Source organism: Cydia pomonella, chromosome 1 (assembly GCF_033807575.1).
Source record: "Cydia pomonella isolate Wapato2018A chromosome 1, ilCydPomo1, whole genome shotgun sequence".
NCBI classification, from domain to species: domain Eukaryota; kingdom Metazoa; phylum Arthropoda; class Insecta; order Lepidoptera; family Tortricidae; genus Cydia; species Cydia pomonella.
In genome coordinates this window covers 33548508-33561488 of record NC_084703.1, presented here as the reverse complement: position 1 = coordinate 33561488, position 12981 = coordinate 33548508, and the positions used below count along the sequence as shown (strand labels likewise).

The 12981-nt window shown below is 37.5% G+C and overlaps 2 protein-coding genes across 2 annotated transcripts; both read right to left on the bottom strand.

The window, feature by feature from the left end:
* Positions 1 to 310: 310 nt before the first annotated feature.
* Positions 311 to 12479, bottom strand: LOC133520370 (protein split ends). Its single transcript, XM_061854754.1, has 6 exons — positions 12172 to 12479; positions 9710 to 10966; positions 9318 to 9630; positions 8930 to 9073; positions 5320 to 5395; positions 311 to 698 (listed from the first exon to the last, which is right to left on the bottom strand). Exons 2-6 carry the CDS (start codon positions 10956 to 10958, stop codon positions 543 to 545), a joined length of 1938 nt encoding a protein of 645 aa, XP_061710738.1. The 5' UTR covers positions 10959 to 10966; positions 12172 to 12479; the 3' UTR covers positions 311 to 542.
* Positions 11019 to 12173, bottom strand: LOC133520394 (phosphatidate cytidylyltransferase, mitochondrial). The gene has a single exon (XM_061854788.1). It carries the CDS (start codon positions 12120 to 12122, stop codon positions 11112 to 11114), a length of 1011 nt encoding a protein of 336 aa, XP_061710772.1. The 5' UTR covers positions 12123 to 12173; the 3' UTR covers positions 11019 to 11111.
* Positions 12480 to 12981: the final 502 nt, after the last annotated feature.

The window sequence follows — 12981 nt, the reverse complement described above, 5'->3', positions numbered from 1 at the left end:
GGGGTCTTCCACAAACATTTCTTGATAAAGTGAATATATTCGGAAATAATTGCTCCGAAAGAAAAAAAAATTGTGTCCCCCCCCCTCTAACTTTTGAACCATAGGTCCAAAAAATATGAAAAAAATCTTGGAAGTAGAGTTTAAGAAAGACATTAAATGAAAACTATAGCGGATATGATCAGTTTAGCTGTTTTTGAGTTATCGCAAAAAGTTTCCCCTTCATAGTAAAAAGACGTACATCCACAGTTCATCCCTTTGTTAACAATCTACCATATTTTAAGCTCCAGTTTAGCTTATTGTGACGGAAGAGTAACTACGGAACCCTACTCTGAGCATGGCCCGACATGCTCTTGGCCGGTTTTTTTGATTATGTAGACAGTTTTGTTTATAAGACTACAGAAAATCATTCTTATTTTTTTGTTATCACCCGTTAGGAATTAATTTAGTAAATGGAAAATTACGTTCCACATTCATATATGAGATGTGACTTTTTCATCTGAATTTGCAATTCGGAAACAGTCCAATAGCACATAAGTAGCAAGTTACAAGTACTTGGCTTCTCCGCGAGAGAATCTCGAGTCCAGGAGTTGAGCTTTTTTGATGACGGACTGCTTCTGCGCCTCGTCGAAGCGGTTAACCTGCAGGTCGACGTCGCGACTGAACGGCCGCCGCTCCTGCTTCTCCTCCTTCTCAGCTTTCTGTAAAAAAACGCACACACACTTTTCATTTTTTAGGGCTCCGTAGGCAAATGGCAGAAAACGGAACCCTTATAGATTCGTCATGTCCGTCTGTCTGTCCGTTTATGTCACAGCCACTTTTTTCCGAAACTATAAGAGCTATACTGTTGAAACTTGGTAAGTAGATGTATTCTATGAACCGCATTAAGATTTTTACACAAAAATAGAAAAAAAACAATAAATTTTGGGGGTTCCCCATACTTAGAACTGAAACTCAAAAAATCTTATTTCATCAAACGTGTGGGGTATCTGTGGATAGGTCTTCAAAAATGATATTGAGGTTTCTAATATAATTTTTTTCTAAACTGAATAGTTTGCGCTAGGGAATGCAAACCGGTTTTATTTATTTACCTAAGTTGCATGTTTTATTCATTATAAGGGTATAAATCGGTCCGGTTGAATCGACATCAAATCAAATAATGTGGTGTTGTGTTAGTTTGATTATTTTGGCGATGACCCATCTATCAAGTCAAAATTACAGAGCCTTGAGCATCGCCGTCGAGTCGCTAGCCTATCGGTGTTCTATCGGATACATTTCGGGGAGTGTGCACAGGAACTGCACGATCTGATCCCACCTTCCCCTTTCCATCATCGGACGTCCAGGCGTGGGGAGCGAATGCACCCGTTCGTGGTACACATTCCATTTGTTCGCACTAAATGGTTTGCCTCCTCTTTTTTGTTACGGACGGCTAAAGAATGGAATGCGCTCCCGCCCTCTGTATTCCCTGATAAATATGACCTCGGTCTCTTTAAAGCAAGAGTGAATAGGCTACTACTGAATCGGTGAGCTCCATCTTAGGCCCTGTCTTCACTTTCCATCAGGTGTGACTAGAGCCAATCGCCGATCAGTTTTTAATAAAATAAAAAAAAACATTTGTAACGCTAAATGATTTATTACGGTACAAAATACAAAAATACGCAAGATTTCAATAATTTAAAGTATTGGCAGTGGCAGGACATCCGTGCTGGTGTACGAATTGTATAGTAGTACTTTTTAATAAAAATGGGTATAAAAGGTCTTATTTATAATTTTATTATGCAATGCGCTATAGAAAAATTCCACGTAATCAATTATATCAATGGCAGCTTTAGAGTCTTTTGTTGGTTCGGTGATAACGACTTACCGACAACCTTTTTTGTCTCTTTCGCACTAATAGAAAAGGGTAGTTCAAACCCTAAAGAATGGAATTACTTGACTACCTGTGTTTGCCCAGTTTAAGCTAACACTATCAGTTTCTACTCGTAATATACTAGAAGACAGCGAAAAACTTAGAGCAAGATTTCGGATTAGGCCATTTGATTTAAGACAAATAACATTAATTTATAAATTGATATTGTCATATATTTAAGAAAAAATGACAAATGACAATGTCTAAACAACAAACCAAAAAAATAATTTAATAAAATTAGTTTGTTCCTATTCCTAGTTACAAATAACATTAAGTCATTTGACAATTCCCATACAATACAATAAAATAGTCAGATATTCTGTCTTTAATTTCGTGATAAAATCGTGTATATACTATACTAGCATTCTTTTTTACACGTGAAGCAATATTTTCTTTATTCCATGGCGATGAATTTAAGAATTGTTCATTCTAAAAACAGAAACCGGTTTTAACCGGTTTCGGTTTTTTTTTTGTAAAACCGAAGAAAAAACCGGTTTTTGCATTCCCTAGTTTGCGCGAGAGACTTCCAAAGTGGTAAAATGTGTCCCCCCCCCCTGTAACTTGTAAAATAACAGAATGAAAAATCTAAAAAAAATTATTGATATACATTACCATGCAAACTTCCACCGAAAATTGGTTTGAACGAGATCTAGTAAGTAGTTTTTTTTAATACGTCATATGCATCGCTTTTCATGGCAAACGAAAGTGACGCAAATAATATGTGAACAGCAAAATAGAACTTTGATGAATAAAAAGTTTACATAAAAAACGGCCAAGACCATGTTGTCGGGCCATGCTCAGTGTATAGAGTTCCGTATTTACCTTTCGTCAAAATAAGCTAAACGGGGGCTATTAGTAAGTATCATGTTACATTATAATCTTAAGGGACTCCTTCGCAAGCTATTTGTACGTCTTTTTACTAAGAAGAGAATACTTTTTCCAATCATTCAAAAACAGCTGGGCCGATCATGTTCACTATAGTTTTCATTGAAAGTACTTGATAATCTCTTGTTTCAAGATTTTTTGAACCAATCATTCAAAAGTTAGGGGGGGGGGGGGGGGGGGGGGCACTTTTATTTTTCGGAGCGATTTAGAACTTTATCAAAAAATGAATGTTGGAGACCCTTATTCGTTTTAAAAGACCTATCCAACCACACTATTGGGTTAAAGCGCAAACAAAAAAATCATAACAAATCTTTTTGTAAGGGAGGTATGAGTACCCTGATTTTTTTTCTACTTTTTATTTTACCATTCTGTATCCATGCCAAATTCCAGCTTTCTAGCACTAACTTATATAATTGCAGACTATATTTTTCTTTTCGCCAATATACAGGGTGTAACTTAACGAAAAGCAACCGTTAATGTTTAGGTCATTCTAAGAAATTTTTACTATGGACCTATACAACCCCGAAATAGAAAAAAATTTTTAGCTGTTTCATACATTTTGCTGATGGTCTGATGTTGAAATTACCTACGGGAGAATCGTTATTTTTTTTGCGATTCAGGGGTTGGTCCGATAGAAAAAGTTGCTCAGTATACCTAAACATTAACGGGTTTGAGTAATTGCTTTTCGTTCAGTGTATCAAGTAATTCTAGTAATTTTAAAGTGGTTCCAGTAAAGGATAGTACGGCAGTGTTTGCTTAGCGCTCGACTTGGCGGGGGCACTGCCGTGCCCCCAGATGACTCAATTCGACGTTCGAGTTCCTTTTGACTGGATGAACGAATAAGCTACATTTGAAGCCAGTAAGCGGAATAGGTGTATATACAACGTGTTTTTTAAAACACTGTTAACTTCGTGGTATGGCTAAATACATTTAAGGAAACTGTATGGCATAGTTAACTTAAGATTAAAAAAAACCTATTTTTTTTACAAGCTTTTATTTAATGTTGGTGTGGGTCAAGTCTTGGAAGCTACAATTGTCCCACTTCCCGATTACATCAGATTGAGCTGAAAATTTGTCCATCAAGCTGATTTGATGATGGAGACAGGAGGTGCCCATGTGAACGTGCAGGTGAACTTTGTGATGAAACAACGTAACCTAATTGTCGTTGGGGTTTGTAGAATTATCTCTATTAGTATTTGTTAACTGTGGTAAAAAATTACAGCCAGCTATAAAAGCTTGTACCTACAAACATGAATCTATTGCCAGAAGCTTATTAATTTTTCGTTAAAATTGAATTACTAAATGACGCGTATAGCGCTGCTGTAAGATAGGCATGCTATTTAACTTAAACAAAGGAAAACGAACTTATCAATATAATTTTGAACATCGATCGTCCGAGATAGTACTTGCGATTAGCGGCAAATGTATAATCTCATACTAAACACTAACCACTATATAAACAAGCCCTAAGGCTCGTGTACACGTTCATAGGGGCCTTATTAGATAAAAATAATATTGATTATCTCCGAAATTGAGTTAGTTAGAATACCGGTACGTTTCTTTGAGAGAGTAACTTAATTGAAGCTCAGGATTCTCAGGAATGCACCTTTGAAATTAGTGGAATTAAAAGAAAAACACGGTGTAGACGGCTTTGTGGGAATACTAACAGAATTCCGGAATTTATCCGCAATATGTTATATTGCAATATACTCTGCTTGCTGTGCGGAATTGGTATCCTGTACGCTTAGTCACTAATGTCGACGATGGACAAATAGATGGCATGGAATTCTTAACAGCCATAATAGAATGGATAAATCTAGAATTAATTTGTTCTGTGGTATATTTCCTCGTAATTATAAAGATGACCAATATTTGCAGGTTTTAAGTTGCCTGGTAAGTATAATTTGTAGTTGACTTTAAATTCATGCAGTGCAACTATCAAGATACAGTTTCAGTGACTGTGGGCTGTAGACCTCGCCTGAGGCTTAGAAAATATAAAAGTGAAAAATACTTAGTTTGTTGAGTCGTTATCACAGTGAACTCACAATGGTCTTAAACCTTTGTGTCACAAATTTTGTTTATTGAAATAAAGGTGTAATTTTTGCAATAGTCTGTGGCTTATGACTACAACAAGAGAAGACACTAATAAAAACGTCAATTCTTAATAGAATGTATGTAAAGCGGTGGTTATTATAGATGGCTTCCAGGACAAAAAGAGTTAAGCGCCTTAGACCCTATTGCTATGTAGTCCAGTTCAGTATATAGTCCTTTATGTCAATTATCGCATTTTTACAAAAAAATCTATTTAATCATAGAATTTGGTCACAAAATTTCACGTAAATGGGTTAAGAATTGCGACCTGTAGAGGAGAATATTTGGACATACAAAAGCAAAATACTCGAGTTAAAATTGAGATGTTCGCTAACGCTTCGGTCAAAAATAGATATGGCAATTATAGAAATGTATATACAAGCAGGTAGTTGTGAAAACTCAACTACGTACTTAACTCACAACACTACACTTCTTACCTTCTTCTTCTTTTTTATTTTCTTTTCATGCATTTCAAGTAAAGACTCTTCTCTTTTGTGCTTCTTCTTATGTTTTCTATAACAAAAAAACATTAGTTATTTTCAATATGCCAATTAAGATAAATAAGTTAACAAAGTCAGGATGTGTAGGTAATATTTTCATAAAAACAAAAATAAAAACATATTGTTAATTTGCACAAAAAGGATTTGCTTAATGCCAAGTTATATGTGATAAAGTTGTAGGAGTATACAGTGCCGGATTAAGACATTTTGATGCCCTAAGCATTTCTAGACCATGGTGCCCCCTCATCAAGATTACATTGAATTTTCTTGGTAAAGTGAGTGACGTTTATTGCCGCATTACTGCTGAGAATAGAATTTTTTTAAATCCAACACATCATTTTATCACGGAAATTGACAGTACTGCAGCAGTAATGTTCCAACAGTATGTAAGGTCAAGTGTTCGCAAATTGAAGATCGTGCTTCGCATAAGGCCGGCTGCGAGCCAACCAATGTCCAAGTGTGAGAAGATATAAAAGGCATAGGCCGTACTCCGCACAGGGTTTTGCAACCTCTAGAGCCTATATCCCGTTTTCTTAAGTAATAATGTGTTACAATTAGGCCAATAAAATTAGTTTTTTTAGAATTTGGTCCTAAAAATGCGTGTAATCCGAGTTTGCTCCATTCCAGGAAGTGTGCATAAATGTTTCCTCTTTTTCAGTTATTTTTGCTTGAAAATCGAAAACGGTACGTCCGGCGGAAAATTTGTTCTAATTATGATTAAAACTGATATCTGAGGATCCGAAATGTAATTTAACTATGTTCTTGCAATAAAACATATTGATTTTTTGAAGGTACCCTAATATGTATTCCTAGTCTAAATTGTATAAAAAGGTCGATATTTTTTATTTTTGGTAAAATCATGTTAAAAATCCGAAAACGCCTTCTTACCAGTGTCTAATCCACGAACTGTCCTATGTCCTTCAAAATCAAGTGGTTTCGAAAGGAAAAAATTATCTCCTAAGAATCCCAAAATGTATGCATACCACCTGGGATGCAGCAAACTTGGATTACACGCATTTAGAATGAAATGAAAGTATTAAAACATTTTCCAGCTTGCTGGGAATTAATTCCTCAAAACGCTATTTGGATCTAATTTGATTGGCCTAAATCGTGAAAGTTTAAATCAGTGTTTTTAAAGGCAAAGTCTAAGGCTGAGCTTTTCATAAGGCTGAACGCGCGGAGCGTTCGATCGGCGCTTATGGATGAGGCATGGATGAGCCCAAAGGTCGAGCTGGAAGAAAGCATTTGAATTTGACCACTGGCGAGGTATGAATGGCTGAACGTCCGGAGCGTCCGATCGCGGTGGGTTATCATACAATACAACTGATGGCGAGGTGTGAGCAAGGCAGAAGGCCCAGCTTCGAGAGAGGACAGCTTAGATTTGGATCCATGTTAAGTGAAAGTAAGGCAGTTTGCACAAAGTAGAAGGCCTAGCGTCACATAAGACCTAACGCCGAACTGCAAAAGAGTGGCTTGAAATCGAACCTATGTAATCACGGTTCTCCTACTGCTCGGCCTTTGGCTCAACTGGAAACCGAAACTTGATAAGTTGCTTTTGGTTTTGTGCCTTCGTCGCGGGGCCCTTTATAACAGTTTGACAATTAGGTCGCAGGATCGTGGTTCTGCAGCAACTCGGCCAGGCCGACACATCTGGCGTGCAAGAGAGCAAAATTCGCTACAAAATCGGTAATCTACGTCGAGAAAATCGGTTGGCCACAAGCCCGACGGTAAGATATTTTGGCTATGAGCTTATGGCCTCCGCGAAGGGTTGGAGATTTGCTTACGTGTCCTCACTCTATTACGACCCTTCGTTATTAGATGGGTACTTGCACACGTCAAAGTCGACAAAAAGTTTCGTGTACATAAGTACTACGTCTGCGATGCAGCCTGCGCGTTTTTTTCCTACGATTTTGGTGCCCCCCTAGACGTGGTGCCCTAAGCAAGTGCTTATTTTGCTTAATGGTTAATCCGGCACTGGGAGTATAAAAACTATTTAGTTAGTTTCATAAACTATAACTATCAATGTGCAAAAATAACTTCACGGTTCTTCGGTTTAAGAGTTATGTCATATATCTAATGTTTATCTTTACAAATAAAGCTAATAAGGCCCTCCAAACGCTTTGCGGAGCCTCTATCCACGTTCTGAGGGGTAAAAGGTAAAGCTAACTAACAAACCCACCTCGCTAAAGCGCTGTTCAGTTTTTACTTACAAATCGTATATGACCCGCTGAAGAGTTAAATTCATATTGTATACAAGCAAAAAAAGGTATGAAAGCTGTTTTTTTTAGGGTTCCGTACCCAAAAGGTAAAACTGGACCCTATTACTAAGACTCCGCTGTCCGTCCGTCCGTCTGTCACCAGGCTGTATCTCATGAACCGTGATAGCTAGACGGTTGAAATTTTCACAGATGATGTATTTCTGTTGCCCCTATAACAACAAATACTAAAAAGTACGGAACCGTCGGTGGGCGAATCCAACTCGCGCTTTGTCCGGTTTTTTTTAATGCTTTAATCGTGATACTAAACTAAGTGTATATTATGATAGTAGAGATTAGTCAAAATAAACGTTTTAGCAAATGTTCATTATGCATATATTTTATAATTGTTGATGTGCTTGTTTTTGCTTGTATGTAAATTCTATGTTGACGTCTAAAAGTGCTCTTGTGGCCTATTTGCTGAATAAGTGTTGAAGTTGAAGTATTCATACTTGAAATTATACTATTTATTTGTCTTCTTGAAATTGAACAGCACCCATATATACACCGTGGGTTCGAATAACCCATCAGTTTATATAGGTCTGCCACACTATGCTCCTCGCGCTGCCGCGATGTTGCCCGCTTTGGCCATACACTGCTCTACTCACTAGTTAATTTCGACACACTGAACTCGTGTTACCGGCCCTTTGACTCTAGCCAAAAACACGACAATATAGGGAGTGGTGGCTAGACGAGGAGCATGACGATGACGTACGGAATGACGAGTAACATGGCCACACTACGTCTCCGCCTACTATCCTCGCTACTTCCCATGCCACTCGAGTGTGTGGGAAGTAGCGAGGGGTATTAAATGTGTATTCTTGACCGCATTCAATTCACTTTTCACTTAATTGTCATACAAAGTTTTCAGAAATAGGTCTTGACAATTCTTTTTTTCGCCGATAAGAGCAGAAAAATCGTTCTCAGCAAAAATATTATTAAAAATTCGGTCAGGGTCCTTATAATACACAGACGAAAGGTTAAAGTTTTTCTAACCTAAAATTTGTCTAAAAACTACTTATTCATTGTAATGTTTTCTTTTCGCTAAGATGTAAAAAGAAATAACGTGTCGTGTGTAGAAAACACACGCACACACAATTTTTTTGTCGAATTTGACCAACTCGTATACTACTATTTGCTCCTCATGACCTCAGGAATGCTTGGTTAAAATCTGTCGAGTTATTTGAGCCCATGGTATTATATATGTTTATCGTATCCGTATCGTTTGCTTATACATGCAATGCATGCTTCTGCTATACCAAGATTCGCATAGATTGAAAGAAAACTCTTACTTTACAGCCATCTCTTGTTCCTCGTCTCTGCTGGCCAGCTGGCGCGACCTCGCTTCCCTCTGTAGAACTACATCAGGGTCTTCTTCCTTTTCCAGACCTGCTTTTTTTCGAGCCTTTTCTTCAGGTGTATCAGTCCAGCTCGATCTGAAATCATAGGTGGAAAATAAGGTGTGGTTTAGAACGATACATTTAAGTTGTGGTGATATTTGATGGGTTACTCGTTAATCCGTAAAATACGCTTGATAGGTTATTCATATAAGGATACAAGCAAATTTCGCCCTTATGGCAAGCGACAAAGTGGGACGTTCTGCCGGTTTCAGTCACATATAGAGAATTAAAAGGCTGACTGTATTATTCCAAAGCAATGTTGGCCAAGAACTGTTGCTACCTGTTAGACATGTCAGGACCTTCCTTGGCTCTAAATGTACGAGCTTCAAGACCCATATACTTTGCTTTTCCCTCAGGTAGCTCTAGCATCCACTGTTCTCGAGATTTGACCTTGGAACTTTGCGAGTGTCCATCAATATTTCTAATCTTTATGTCTAAAGCTCTTTCCTCGAGGCGCCGATGAGCATCTGACCACTTGTGCTCTGCTCCTGCAGGCAAAGGCCCTATGCCATCGTCATCAGAACTCTCACATTTTATAATTTCGCAATCATTTTCGGCTAGTTCTTTGCGCATTTGATCTGGTATGGAGGGACCTGTAAAGAAAACAATCTTGAATGATGGATGAGTTAAAAATAGAAGTAAAAATACTGGTGTCACAGCAATAATATTTACCTATTTTTCTATCTCCCTTGCGGAGGTGGGGTGGTAACATAGGCCCTTCCGTATTTGATGGTATGTATCTGCTGGATTGTGAAACCAAGTGTGGAGGGAGGGCCGGACCACATACATCAGTCTTTGAACTCATTTTTCCTCCCAAATCTATTAATTCAACAGGCTCAACTTTAACAACAGACCTTTTGAGCTTATGCCTCAAATCAGTTGGATCAATATCAAGGCCACTATGGGAGTCATCTTCACTTAAGATTTCACCCTCTTCATTGCTTTCAACTTGATTACTTTTCTGTGTTGATGTAACTTCTGTAGCATCAACATCAATGCTAGAGTCTGTTGTCACTTTATTTTTTATATCAGTTGTGCTGCTTACCTCAATAGAAGTATGAGTTTCATGATCTTTTTCTTCTTTACTGGATCTTCCCTTTTTCCTGTGCTTCTTCTTGTGTTTTTTCTTTTTGGCTTGATAGAGTTCCTTTTCTAAGTTTAGTAGTTTAGCACGAAGCTTTTCATCATCAGAAGAATCAATTTCACTAGTTCCATCAGATTTTTCTTTGACGACTGTTGGCTTCATGCTGTAATATGAGCCAGGTTGCACATCCTCAGAATTATTACTATCACAATCTTTGGCAACCACTACAGGACTCTCACTTCTCTTCTTCCTTTCCATGGAAGTAGGTTTATGTATTTCGGACTTTTTGATTTTAACCTCTGGTGATGAAGACTCTTTATCTCGGGTCCCTCTATCAAACTTACTTAAACTTTTAGGTTTTGTTGATAATTGTGCATTCTTTTCTTCTCTTATTGTTAGATTACGTTTTATCTCCTCTTTGATATCCCTTTTTTGCTCTAGAGGTCTGTGAGTTCTAGATCTGGATGAATAATGTCTGTCTCGACTACTACTCCTATGCTCTTTTGTTTTTGACCTCTCTCTAGATGTTCTTCTAGGCAAGTGCCTTTCTCGAGATCTTTTCCTGCTCGGACTTCTGTCAATAGAATGTCTTCTTCGTATAGGAGAATTTTTAGACGATCTATGTCTTTCTCTTGGTAGTCTATCAAATCTATCTCTCTCCTCCCTTCTTTTATTAGAATCTCTATGGAATCTGCCATGATCTGAATGTCTATCTCTTCCTGAGGACCTTACATTGTTATCTCTTTGACTGGAGTTTTTATTTGGTTGGTCTTGTCTTTCAGATCTACCTTTGAATCTACCTGTCTCAGAATCACTGCTTGATTCATCAGAAAGCATATTGGTACCTAGAAGCAAAAATGGTTTTTATTAAAGCTAAGAAGGTAAAAACAGACTACAATTGTTTCAAATATGAGCTTTATTACATTATATATTATATTATGTACTATTATAATTCTATTATTGAAGGTTAAACATAACAGGTACTTTTATTTAAAACATTTTTGCAATTTTCTTTGCACTGTACCGGATGGATTTTAAAAATCCTGCCGTAAGTATTCCCTTTAATGACTGCCTCACACTCGATTGCCATACTAAATCTTTTAGGATTTGTCTTAATATAATAGCACAATCAATGTCATATGCGACGGCACGGAGAACATCTTCCATATCTTGTTGGAGACCCCCATGGTTCCAAAACTTCACGATCCGCTGTTGTGGGACCATGGGCAGCTGCATCAAGTGATGTAGTTTTGTTTCTGGATGCAAATCTTGATGACATTGTGCTTCTCCAGAGGGAAAGTCTACATAGGCATGGAATTGTTGCAAGATTGGTCTGTATAGTTCACGGAAATTAGCTAGTTGAGGTTGCACAATATTCCTCACTTTGTTCTTGTTCTCTCCAAAGGTCATTCTAAAGTCTCCAGCATAACTCAGATTAGAAATGGCAAAGTAAAAGTCATACTCCGAGAAGGTTTCTGGTAAAATAAGTAAGGTGGTATGAACCGCAGAACGTAGATTTGACTGCAAGGCATTTTGTAACTGAGAGCTATTTGTTTCCTTTATGATTTCCACAGGTTTGTGAAGCCGACCAGCTAAATACAAGTCATTCCAATCCAGGAGATCAGCAATCAGGTCTTTTTGTGAAACAACTCCATACTTAATAGTAACATTTTCCTCCTTAAGTTCCACAAGAGTATTAAAATAAACTTTAGCTCCCCAGTTCTCTTGAAATCTCGCAACAAATCCTTTACCTAAGAACCGTAGAGCGGAGTAATGAGAAGGGTTTTGTTCGATGTTAGCTCCATGCCATCGGTGGGAGTTATCGACGCAATAAATAAGGTCTATCATGTTGTGCTTTTTCACATTGCCTATTTGAGGTTTCACAGCTGATCCATATGCGAAACAAAAGGTAAAATTTTGGGGAAATTTCGTGAGGATTCTATAGTACAGTGGTGATACATCTCTTGCTATCCCTGCCACTTTTATCGCAGCCGATGTCATTTTAATTAGATGATTATTTATAGTAAAAAATAGTTTGCTAGCAGCTGACCTGTACTTCGGATTTATATGTGCCGAGTTGTAACTGCTGAACGAAATATCTTGCACGAAGCGTAGTGTTTGAAGCTGTGCGTTTATAGATCGATGGCGAATGTTTCTTATTTTGTGATTTGGTAAAAGTAATATTTTTGTCCTTATAAACCACTTAATGCACGATTAATATAAGCTTGGTATACTGAATAGTCTGGAGTATATAATATAGGATAGGATAAACACGAACACGTTCTTCCACGTTCTTCATGAGCTACCAGTGACAAACCAGCATTTTAGATGAACAGCGCATTACCAGACATTACATTGGATGGAATAGATGTCAATTTATGTGTTATCTTATCTGTAATGTAGACTAAAGTGTCCGTCTATACATTGTCTATACCCAACTAATATGCATCACAGACGCCGGGACCATAGATGTGCTATACCGCGTGCGCCCTTGAGGGATAAGACATACGCAATGCACCAAATTAAAAACATATTTTAACATTCCTGACAACATACCAAAAACAAGCTACGTAATTTGGTCTGGTTTTAAACCATACTAAAAATTACGGTAGTGAATACAAAAAAATTACCATGACAAGGAAAAACCATAATAACACTTTCTCTGATAAATCCATACTAAATATTTGTGGTAAGGAGGCAAAGAATACAATACGCATTTCTGATTTTAACTAAAATATCTGTCTCGATACGCATTTAAAATCGTAAATCAGGCTTAACTTTCGCTAAAAAAAGAAAAACAAACCTAGCATCTAGTCTATGATATTATTTGACATCAAAAAAGGTAGAAGATACCTCTAAG

What these genes read in the sequence shown, in the direction of transcription:
- LOC133520370 (XM_061854754.1), bottom strand. Translation starts at nt 10,958, where the DNA reads ATGCTTTCTGATGAATCAAGCAGTGATTCTGAGACAGGTAGATTCAAA. An exon ending in CAAGGGAGATAGAAAAATAG is followed by an intron (nt 9,631 to 9,709) that starts GTAAATATTATT and finishes TTTTCTTTACAG; the next exon opens with GTCCCTCCATACCAGATCAA. An exon ending in GAACAAGAGATGGCTGTAAA is followed by an intron (nt 5,396 to 8,929) that starts GTAAGAGTTTTC and finishes TTTTTGTTATAG; the next exon opens with AAAACATAAGAAGAAGCACA.
- LOC133520394 (XM_061854788.1), bottom strand. Translation starts at nt 12,122, where the DNA reads ATGACATCGGCTGCGATAAAAGTGGCAGGGATAGCAAGAGATGTATCA.